The sequence below is a fragment of the Silene latifolia genome, chromosome Y, assembly GCF_048544455.1.
Source record: "Silene latifolia isolate original U9 population chromosome Y, ASM4854445v1, whole genome shotgun sequence".
Lineage (NCBI taxonomy): Eukaryota > Viridiplantae > Streptophyta > Magnoliopsida > Caryophyllales > Caryophyllaceae > Silene > Silene latifolia.
The window spans coordinates 309433453-309445165 of NC_133538.1; the positions used below are offsets into that span (position 1 = coordinate 309433453).

At 33.8% G+C, this 11713-nt stretch overlaps 1 protein-coding gene across 1 annotated transcript; it reads left to right on the forward strand.

The window, feature by feature from the left end:
* The first annotated feature begins 5376 nt into the window (after nucleotides 1-5376).
* Nucleotides 5377-10866, forward strand: LOC141633189 (uncharacterized). Its single transcript, XM_074445631.1, has 16 exons — nucleotides 5377-5536; nucleotides 5654-5729; nucleotides 6131-6262; nucleotides 6554-6914; nucleotides 6993-7088; nucleotides 7194-7273; nucleotides 7680-7755; nucleotides 7839-8015; nucleotides 8515-8619; nucleotides 8701-8796; nucleotides 8893-8985; nucleotides 9107-9145; nucleotides 9242-9283; nucleotides 9594-9724; nucleotides 9842-9968; nucleotides 10312-10866. Exons 1-16 carry the CDS (start codon nucleotides 5461-5463, stop codon nucleotides 10462-10464), a joined length of 1860 nt encoding a protein of 619 aa, XP_074301732.1. The 5' UTR covers nucleotides 5377-5460; the 3' UTR covers nucleotides 10465-10866.
* Nucleotides 10867-11713: the final 847 nt, after the last annotated feature.

Genomic DNA, 11713 nt, shown 5'->3' on the forward strand with positions numbered 1-11713 from the left:
CCCTTTATAAAATAAAGCAAATGTCTATTCACTAAAACAAAGAAAGTACTAAAATTGACCTGCTAAAACGATTTGGCCCATAACAATTAACATAACACAATTTACACACCCACTCATAACTCCTTTTGTGAAAAGATAATTCCTCAACAAACCCTAACAATAAAAACTTACCTCATCCCACCTCACTTCTTCTCTCATTTCAATCCCCACCATCTCACATCTCATCCTATAACATTCTTATTTCCCTCTCTCCTAAACATCAATATTTATTCCATTTGATGCGAGATTTTTGAGTCTCAACAATCTTATCTTATCAATCATTCTCTCGTCCTCACCATCCTCATCAATATTATCTCGTTAATTTCTCTATCAATCTTCACTAACCATTTGAAGCTTAATGGACTAATTGCATGTTCGAATTGATGACATGATTTTATTTACTATTTCTTAACAATTTCACAAAGTATCATATATCATGAACTAATTGATCCTCCACTTTATGCGGTATTTTTTTTTTTATTTACATTTTAAAAAGGTCAGTTTCTAGATCTATATTTTTATGGTGTTAATCCGGTAATCCCATTTGAAAATAATTATTCATTTAATTACATAGAAAAATGTACTCTTGTAATTATTTGAGTATTTCATTAATTATTTAAGAAAGTAGTATTTTTATTCATTGTTATATAGGTTTTCATGTCCATTGGATCTTCTATTTGTAGACCTAGTGGATATAGGACCAATAGAATTTAACAAAAAAAATACTCATTTGATGAGTATTTCATTCGGTTCATCTCTGCATAGAAGTTTCAATTTTCTATGTGTCTTAATTTTGAATGAAACTTTAAATGTGTTTTAATTGGTTTTTAATTTCATTTTAATTATGCATTATTTATTACGTTTTAACATTTAGGTACAAAAGATGTTTTGGTTTTTCAGAAATTAATTACAGAATGTATGCCGTGGGTCCCACATTGACAGTTTAAGAAAAAAAAAAGTTGTATGTAGATGACGTGGAGGCAGGAAAATGGGTTAAATGTTTCTAGATTAATAAAGATAAGATTTCATTTACATATTATGTATATAATTGAAAACTGGGATTGATTTGTAGTAATGAACGGTTACAGAATGAGATAATTGGTCTTGGTGGGTTTTCTTAATGAAGGTAGATAAATGAAAAAGAATAGAATAAAAAAAGGAAAAATGCGTCACCGGATGGCACTTAATTTGGGCGTTATCCTTTTACATGGGTGAGTGAGGTCCTCTTCAATTAAGAATATATGTGAGAGGGTGGCAACCAATTTGGGCGCCGCCCGTTGGCGCCCTATCACTGTCCGACACATAATGCATAAGTTATGGGGTAATGTAGCAAATTACCCATAACTTATGCATTATGTGTAAATCAGCTTCCTAAGTTTCACTTGTTGCGAATTAGCCCTATAACTTTTCAAAAATGTGCAATTAAGCACAAATCAAGTTTTTTTTACCATTTTTTAAACTAAAATCTATTATTTTCTATTATAAAACTATTTTAAATATATTTATTAAAAAATTAAATATAATATTTACATATTCAACGAAAAATGCGAACCACATTTAGTATAAACAAAAATTTTGTCATGTAACTTCATTAACAATTCTCATATTATGAACATTTTTCACCAAAATAAATTAAAAAAATATATTTTTGAACAAGATTTTCAATAATCAAGAATTTTAGGATTAAAAGTTAACTAGTTTTAAACCCGTGCATAATTGCACGGAATTGGATACCCAATAATTTGACGAAATGCATAAATTGGGCATAATTATAATTTAAAATAAGAATTAGTATATCTAAGATACCAATTAAAAAATGGACATTAAATGAATATAGTTATAGAACAATAATTCTTTAGTTTTGAAACCAATTAGGGAGTACAACTAATAATAATCATCCATATTTCAAATAATATATAATTTCAAAAACATAGATAACAAATATAACAATCAAAGTTATTATGAACTTATATGTTTCTTGGAAGTTATCGAAAAAAAATTACTTAAGAAATCAATATTCTAGGTTACAAATACAACAACATAATCGGTTGCTTTGAATATAGAAGGGAATGAAAATAGGCAGATTATATTTTCTAACACTTAAAAATAAGGCGCATACATTAAGAATAGGTCAAGAAATATAACTACCAATCTTCATAAACTCGTCTTAGTATATGACCCAATAACAGGTGATGGATCCAAAATCTATATAAAACCATACTAAAACTAAACTCTCTACTCTCTCCGTTTACACCCCACCCCGAAATACCGAACCCGCCTCCGTAAACCTAAATGATCTACCTCATACTCTCTAAAATTGTACAAACTAAAAACATAACTCAGTGGTCTCATTCTTTTAAACCCTACTAATTTCTAAGGATTCTCTCTACTTTTTCTTCATTTTAAACTTTTCTCTTATATCAGTCTCTCCCTCTCCTTATACACTATAAATTATTCAATTAATCAATTCCACAAAACTAAATTCGAAAACACGCTCCTGTTCTTTATTTTGAAAAAAATGGAAGGTGGCTACATTTGATGATTTTTCTAAAGAATGTATTGATTTTTTTTCTATGGAATCTATACCGTCTCTTATTTCATTTAATTTTCAAAGAAAAAATCAGATTAATGATTATTTTTGTTGATTTTTCGAACGACTATATCGTTTAATTTCACCAAATTAAAAAATATTTTTGATTATTTAATTATTTTGTTTTTCGATTTGTTTAAATTTATATGGCTACTATTTTAAGTTCACTAATTTCCTTTAATTTTCTCTGCAATTTGGTTATATATGAATTTTTTTCCTTTTAAATTTGTGCCGAAATTATTATGTCTAAACAATTTGTTTTTTTTTGTGATCTTCATATTATAAGATAAAAATTTAATTAATTAATCAAGGAATTAAATTAAATCAAAGATCATGGAATCATTCATGTAAGCATAGTAGAATGTAACATATTTAATTAATGAAAGTAGGAGACATATTAATCACTTAATAAAAGAATGAGAGAGTGTAATTAATTACTTACCAAGTAAGTGGGGAAGTGGGGGACCCCACCTAAATTAAAGTTTTTTTTTAATTTATAAAAATCCAAGGACCAATAAGAAAGCTTGAAATGCTTCAGCTTTTATAGATAGGGGATTAATAATTTTGATTTTCAATAATATAAATATTTAATTAGCAAATTTCATTCTTAAAAATAAGACATGTGGTTACTTGTACATTAAGAAAAATTTATGGGGTCAATTTGCTACATTTATAGGTTAAGGGGCTTGATTGCACATAATATCAAACTTATGGAGGTGATTTGTTATATTTCCTAATAAAAAAGAGTCTTGGATTGAGTAAAAAAAATGTACTGTAAAAATCAATTAGGAAAAATAGTGGGATGGTCTCGGTTTAATTTAGAAAAAAAAAAAAACCAACCTGCTAAACGTCGTCGACATTTACTAATTATTGGTCGACATTTTTTAATGACTTTCCGAATCTACCCCTCACTCTAAACCTTCCATATTTTAACATCTTTTTTTCAAGTACGACATTTCCGTCACCACCGCTTCAATTCCGCCACCAAATTCAAGGAATCGACGACAAGTAATCTAAACTAGTTTAATTTTTAAATTTTTTTTAATTAGTTAGTAGTTTTAGGTGGTTTAGAATAGAATCGTTATTGTTAGAACGGATTAGCGATTATCGATTACCTCGCCAAAAATTAATCTAAGTTTATTTTTCCGGACGAAAAACATTTTCGTCCAACCCTAGGTCCAGACGAAAAATATTTTCGTCCGGATTTTTTTTTTTGTCCAGATGAAATTTTTTTTCGTCCAGACGGAAAATATTTCCGTCCGGAATTTTTTTTTGTTTTAAAAAAAAAATTTAAGACGAAAATATTTTTAAAACCGTTCCTAACTTGATCGTTGTTACCGTATGTTTAAAACCGTTTTAATCGAAAAGCTCGTAAATTAAATTACGATTTTTTTCCGAAAAACCGTCTTTTTTTTGTTTTAGAAAGATTAGAGAGAGAGAGAGAGGGAGGGAGAGAGAGAGAGAGGAAGTTAACGGGGGGCAAAATTGGAAAAATGTGTTAATTGTCGACGATAATTAGTAAAAGTGTCCACGATATTTAACACGACCGGAAAAAAAACGTAGTACAAGATTGGGCTTGGGCAATAATCCATGGCACAATTGTGATAGAGTCGTGTTAAATATCGTCGACACTTTTACTAATTATCGTCGACAATTAACACAACTTTCCAATATTGCACCCCATTAACTCCCCCTTGTCTCTCTCTCTCTAATCTTTCTAAAACAAAAAAAAAGACGGTTTTTCGGAAAAAAATCGTAATTTAATTTACGAAATTTTCGATTAAAACAATTTCAAACATATCGACTAATGTCTAATGACAGTAACAATGATCAAGTTAGTAACGATGTTCAAAAGATATGTTTACGTTTCAAGTTTATGATTTGACGAACGGATTAGCGATTATAGATTACCGCGCCAAAAATTAATCTAAGCCAAAAAAACGATTTTTTTTTTCAAAAAAAAAAAAAAATTCTTCGTCTGGACCTAGGTCTCCGGAATTTTTTTTTTTCTTTTTTTTTTGAAAAAAAAAATCGTTTATTGGCTTAGATTAATTTTTGGCGCGGTAATCTATAATCGTTAATCCGTTCTAACAATAACGTTTCTATTCTAAACCACCTAAATCTACCAACTAATTACAAATTTTTAAAAAATTAAACTAGTTTAGATTACTTGTCGCCGATTCCTTGAATTTGGTGGCGGAATTGAATCGGTGGTGATGAAAATGTCGTACTTGAAAAAAATATGTTAATATGGGAGGTTTAGACCATCCCCAAGTAAAGGTCGCGCTAATTAGGTCACGACCTTGTTTTACTCTTAATCCCACTTTATTTATCTTGACCTACCTTCACCCTCCCAAGTAGAAGATCACGACCTAGGTCATCAATCCAATCATTTTTCACTTTCCAACCAATTACATCTCTCCACATTATATCACTTTTTCACATATATATGTTTTTATTAATTATTAATATTGTCAACCAATCACATATCGCCACATATAGGTCATGAGTTGGGTCAATTTGCTCCACCAAAGGTCACAAATTGACCACCAAAGGTCACAAATTGACCTCTTCTCTCCAAAGGTCACCATAATTTTGTTGTTAATTGATAATTAGTATGACCAAGTAAGGTCATGACCTAGCAATTGACCTTGCTTGGGGATGGTCTTAGAGTGAGGGTTAGATTAGCAAGTAAATGGCAACCGTTGTCCAATAAGTTTCCCGCCAAACTATACTCACCTCCTCTTTCTCTCCCTCCATAGTCCATACTTCACCCCAACTCAAACAAAATCCCCAATTTTGAAAACCCTAGAATTGCAGAAATCCGCGTAATGGAGATTCAAATCAAAGATGAATTCAAGAGAAGTGGTTTCACTATCCACGACGACGATGCTGTTCTCCCTAAATGTATTCATTCAAATTTTCTGGGTTTTTCAATCTTAAATCAATTTCCCCGTGGCTGTTCTTTCTTTTTATTCTTAATTGTTTCATTTCTAACTTATGGAAATTGTTGTGTTGTCTCAGGTATCACTTTTTGTGTTAACTACAAACTTTCACCGTCCGATCTGGTTTCAAGCTGGGAACTTTACTATCTTAACAGGTCTTCTATTTTGTTACGGAGTATATTTTTGCTGCATTCCGATTCATCGCACATTTTAGTTAACTATGATATAGGAAATTAGCAATTTTTTGGTAAATATTTGTAAGATTTTAAGATTATATCGAGTGACCATCAATTTTAGCTCAAACTTTGAGTAGCCTACATGGAATCATTTAGAAAGTCGATATCGCTTCACCAGCTCTCGTACTGTGATATTTCATATATCGTTTTTAACATGGATGTATATAACTAAGAGCTGTTGGGATCCTTTTCATATATATTACTGTACTATCTTCATGTATTGTGATAAATGCTTTAGAGTGTAGGTATGATGGTCCTGACCCGTTTCATAACCGGTCTTGGGTTGAGTCTGGCTGACTAAATATATGCGTGTGTCACAGGCAGTTGATCGAACCCACTGTAAAAGAATCTGAAATGGATGGTTTTTTGTTACACCTGCAAAATGAGCAGAAAGAAGCCTTGATCAAACAAGAGCCTGGTTCGCCTGTCTACTCCATCCGCGATGTTGATATGTGGGTATCTTTAGCATTCCCTATTGCTTCTTCTGCTCAGTGGTAATTGTATCTGTGTTCTGCTTAAATGTATGTTAGAGTGGTCCTTTTATAAACACATACGGAGAAACGTATATGTTTGTAAATCAAGGTTTGACTAGTTGTAATGTTTTGAGCTTTTATTGATGTCTGCCCCAGGATTTCCATTGATTTTTTTTCCACAAGGAAACTATTTACAAAAAAAAAAAATCATTTTCAAGAAGGGAGGCATGAAACATGAACGGTTTACCTTACTCTAAAACTGCTGTCCAGGATCTTAAACGATGAACAAGAAGATACAAAAATTGGCATTTTAGACACCCCGACAGACCGACCTTCAAGCCAGTATGATGACTTGGGGGATTCAAGATTCCGAGCAAATGGAAGTGTTCTCTCAACCAGTAAACAGTCGAGCATTGTAACACCTTTTGGGCAGCGTACAAACAAGTTTGTGATTCAGTTCAAGACCAGTTCTGAGCCTATTGAAGAAACTGGAAAAATAGAAGGTGAAGACAAAATTTCGGAAGATCAAATTATTCGAACGGCTCAGCCAAAAAAGAGGTGTTCTTTGCTGATACGTGGATCCAAGCCAGAGCCTGCTTGCAGATATATGTATGATAGAACTGAGGACAAGGTAGGCAATGCTCTTTGTTATGAATTGTAATATTTGTTTGATCGGTTTACTTAAGTGATGATTTATCTGATAATGCAGTTTAATTTTCTTGAGACCTGCATTGTTAAGCATGCGTCAGCATTTGTTGATTGTGGACAATATGAAGGCCCTGTGGATCCTACGGTAGCCTCTCAGGTAATGCAACTTCTTAATACATATATTCACGCATACCCATCAAAGTTTTCCTCTCCAATGTATAGTACTTTGAATGTCCACTTCTATTATTCAATTATCCACCAGAAAAGTATATTTGCTGTTGGAATGATTTGCTGTGATGGAGAAGGCCGCCTGAATGAGAAATCAGTCTTACTACAGAGCAGGTACTCTACCTGCTCAGTTTTACGTTTCTTAGTCTTTACGTGTCTGCTATTTAGCAGAGTTTCTGCTTGGCTGCATAACACTGCGGATTATGTCAGTTCTTTATTGGGGTAACCTATAACAAGAACACCTAAGAGTATCTGCGTATGGTCATAAATTCTGGTTTAATCAGAATTAAGTCTGAAAAGGGTAAGCTCTTGTAATTTTATATAGTGATTTAGTATTGCACTCTACATAGTAGAGCCTTGGCGTTGAACAAGCTGCTAGAAAACTTTCATCTGTATGAAGACCAAGAAAATAAGCTTTCTAGAGGGAATGAAATCTGGAAGTTCATTTCTGAGTGCATCATCAAGGGAATTCATATTCTGTAGGCTTCCTTTGAAGTTTGGTTTTTCTACCGTTTGTCAGTGTTGAGCATTCAGGAGGACAACGTGTGCGTCTTGAATTGGAAAAACTGAGCCAGTATACCATTTTTCCGGGCCAGGTATGAGTCAAAAATTACAATGCATAATGCATTTTGGACATCTAAAACAGTGTAAGCTTTATTGGATATATGTTTTTTTTTAGGTGATTGGTATAGTTGGAGACAATCCAAGCGGACATTGTCTAGTTGCCTCAAAAGTGGAAGATTTGATTCCCTTCCCGGCCTCTTCTGACTGTGATCTTCATCCTGTCAAGAGACAAGCGCTTGATGAAGACGGTCTACCCAGTTTGCAATCACCTGCCCTGTCAGAACTGTCAGTGGTAAGAAATATGATATCTTTATTAGATTGCTGATAATTGTAAGGGGGCAAAAGGAACGCATACTCATTCACTCACTCTTTATTGTTATCATGTTGACCAAGGTGCATATGAGCATAGTTAGCTTTTGTGATTTCGGGCTGTTACTCCCACACTTGGCTTGTTTAAAACTGTGTAAACTCTGATGTACATAATCACAAGTCTCACAACTCACCAGATAAAGTTTCAGAGATATTACATTTGAGAATTTTGCGGGGGATGAGGATATACAGGGACATTATCAGGATATTATATGAAACTTACTAGCATTTCAGTTGGCTTTGGAGTATCTTATCTTTCCTCTTAAACGTCTGAGTAATATCTGCCTTTTGAAAGCCTTTGGTCATTACTTGGAGTTTTGGATATATGATTAAATTCTGGCATGTTTTGCTCAAAGATCAAGCTTGTCTAGCACTTCAGTTGACTTCTGTTCAATATTTCATGCCGTGTGTAATATGAACAGATCATAGCGGCTGGCCCGTTCACGACAACAGACAATCTATTCTTCGAGCCTCTCTCGGAATTGCTCGCGTACGCAAGTAGAAAGCAGCCACAGTTGCTGATACTGGTATAGGCATTTCCATCCTGTTTTGGTACTTTCTTCAGAAATTTTGAACTTACAGGACAAGCATGGGGTATCTTTTTTCAGTTGGGGCCTTTTGTTGATTCTGAACATCCTGAGATTAGGAAAGCTACTTTCGACAGGAGCTTTGACGAAGTATTTCACCAGGAAATCATTACTAGGGTATTTACTTTTTACCCAACTTTTAGTTATGTTTGGAGCCGAATAGGATGATTGTTACTTGCAGTAAAATAATTATTTGTCTAAACTTATTTTCAGTTAGGTGACCATGTTGAATACATGGGGTCTTCCACCCGCGTGCTTTTGGTTCCATCTATACGTGATGCTAACCATGATTTTGTCTTTCCTCAGGTAGTCGTGTTCTTTGTTTAATTTTTTCTCTATCGTATACCATTTTTAATCAAAGTTTCTATTGTATACTTGGCGTTTGATGATAGTATGATTAAGCCAGGTTTCCTACTTTTTTTTTCAGCCTCCTTTCGACATACATCCCCCTGAACTTAAAGATCAGGTAACTCCACGTTTTTAAAATTTAATTTTTGTTCAATTATTATTCAAGGTAATTCTCATGCAAAAGTATGACAACTGCTTTCCCTTGCTTCGGCAGATTAGTAGTCTCACAAATCCAGGAATATTTGATGCTGATAAGGTGAGTTCTTGCTCTACTTCTGAAGTCTGAATTACCAAAACAGCACCCAATCGATCAGGTCCAATAGAACTTTAGTTTTCCTTGAACCATTTGCTTTATGCTTCTAAAATAAGGTGAAGAATGCAGTCTTGCCTGACCCTGCCTCTTGCTGATTGATTGAGATGTTCTACACTGTACACTTTCTTCAGATTGATCTCGGGGAGAGAATGGTTTTAGTCCACCATTGTACGTTCATCAGGTGATGAACTCGTCAGAAGTGCTTGAATGTATTCTGGATAAGATTTTACAATTCAAAGGTTTTGGTTCGCAGGTGACAATTGGATGCTGCTCTGTGGATATCTTAAAACATCTTAGCGGAGAAGAGATCTCGAGGAATCATAAAGACGGAACATCAAAAAACCGCTTAAGTAGATTGGCAACCCATATTATTGGCCAACACAGGTTTGTTACGCCCCGTTTCGTAAAGTTTTTTTTTTTGCTAAGTAGCTAGCTGTCTCTGTCTGAGAGAGATTGGATTGGTTTTTCATTTTTGATTCAATTTTCTTGTTCCTTTTACAGCTTCTATCCTTTATATCCGCCAGCTGAGGGAGTTCCCCTTGATTTTTCAGTTGCTCCAGAAGCTTTAAACATTCCTTCTACGCCACAAGTACTTGTTGTTCCATCTGACTTAGCTCCTTTCGTGAAGGTAATAATTCTTGAGACCTTTGTACGTGTCATTTGAGTCTCAAGTGTGCAAACACATGTTGATAGTGAAGCTTGTAGAATTTATTCCTTTGAATAGTGCAATTACATTATACAACATACTTTAGTGTTGAGCACCGAAGAGACTATTTCTGGTTGAGTATAATAAAGCTGTGTCAGTTGACTATTACTTCACAACACTACAAGCGTATACAAAATGTGAAACTTTTAGAATCTATCCTTCCAAATTGTAAAAGGAAGAATCTCTCTTCCTGGGGAAAAAAACTCTTGGTGGCTGAAACATGGAAAGTGCTTTAATATTTAGGTTTTCTATTCACATTAAACAGGTGCTTTCTCTCAATAATGAAGCACAAGATGCAGCTAAATGTTTGTGTGTGAACCCTGGGAGACTAGCCAAGGGTATAGGAGGTGGTACATTTGTGGAGCTTAATTACCGAAAAAGCCCGGATACCGCACATGCTTCAATCGTCCGGATATGAACAGTATGAAAAAGTTGGAATACATTAGAATGGACATTGAGCTGATATCAGCCAGTACATTCATTTCTGCTCTGTCAAAGATCAAAGGCCATACATTACTATCTCCAGTATGAACTCGGAGGATTACTTGACTCTCAGATTTATGGGCTCAACAAATATTTGACTTTTTGGAGCGGAACTGATTGTTCACTATTTCTTGATTTGGTGTGTACTAATTAAATGTCACAGACGGATACATTTAGCAGTAGATGTCATTACTAGCATGCCTGATTAGGGTAATTATTGTTCTGTAAGAGCTATTTTATTCAGATTGTAAGGTAAGCTGCCTCTCCATTGGCACCTTTGTAAGTTTGTTATCATGTTACACATTCAGATTGTATGGTAATAATAATTTTGATATTATTCCAATATTTTCTGCAGCTTGATTAGAATTCAGAATTTGAAGATTGAAAATCTCGCATAATTTAAAGAATGAAATCACATGCTCCCTTTGTCTCAACTCTCAATCAGTTGTTTACCATTTTTATTCTTTTGTGAGAGTATTTTAATAAAAGGTAAACAAATTATTACTCGTAACGGAAGGAGTCTATTACATCCTTTATTCATGGGCTCTTGTTGATTTATCATGTTTACAGATTGTACAAATAATAATTAAAGATCTTTGTGTTAATGCACAAAATCTCATTATAGACAGCATATATCCGTCTATAACTAAAGACGGGCCAAATATAATTGCACATTTCTAATAGAACAAGCAACAAATGGGGTAGTGTGGGCAAAAAATGTCACCACTTTCAAGTTATTTGACCCGTCTTTAGCTATAGACGGATATATCATCCGTCTATAGCAAGACTAGCTGGTGTTAATGAGTAATGCTAAGGACCCATACCATTGGGATTTTACAGCTTTGCATCCTTGATAGTACTTTATATTTTTTATTTATTTATTTTTAATTAGATCTGTTGGCGCTGCACTTAACCTAGTGCGTGTTGTTATACCGCTGTTGCTTCTTGACAGTCCCCTGGCTTTTTGGCCATATTAAAATTTTGGAAAAATTATAAATAACCACCCGTATTTACGAATTTTTACAAATTACCAACCCGTATTTGCGTTTTTACAAATAACCCCAAACTTTAACGTATATTCCCCAATCACCCCCGTATTTTTACTCCGAGCATCATTTTCCTTATTTCCCGACTTGTTAAATGACGATTTACGTAAAATACCAAAACTACCCCTATTTACTTAT

What these genes read in the sequence shown, in the direction of transcription:
- LOC141633189 (XM_074445631.1), top strand. Translation starts at nt 5,461, where the DNA reads ATGGAGATTCAAATCAAAGATGAATTCAAGAGAAGTGGTTTCACTATC. An exon ending in TCAGTCTTACTACAGAGCAG is followed by an intron (nt 7,274 to 7,679) that starts GTACTCTACCTG and finishes ACCGTTTGTCAG; the next exon opens with TGTTGAGCATTCAGGAGGAC. An exon ending in ACCAGGAAATCATTACTAGG is followed by an intron (nt 8,797 to 8,892) that starts GTATTTACTTTT and finishes ACTTATTTTCAG; the next exon opens with TTAGGTGACCATGTTGAATA.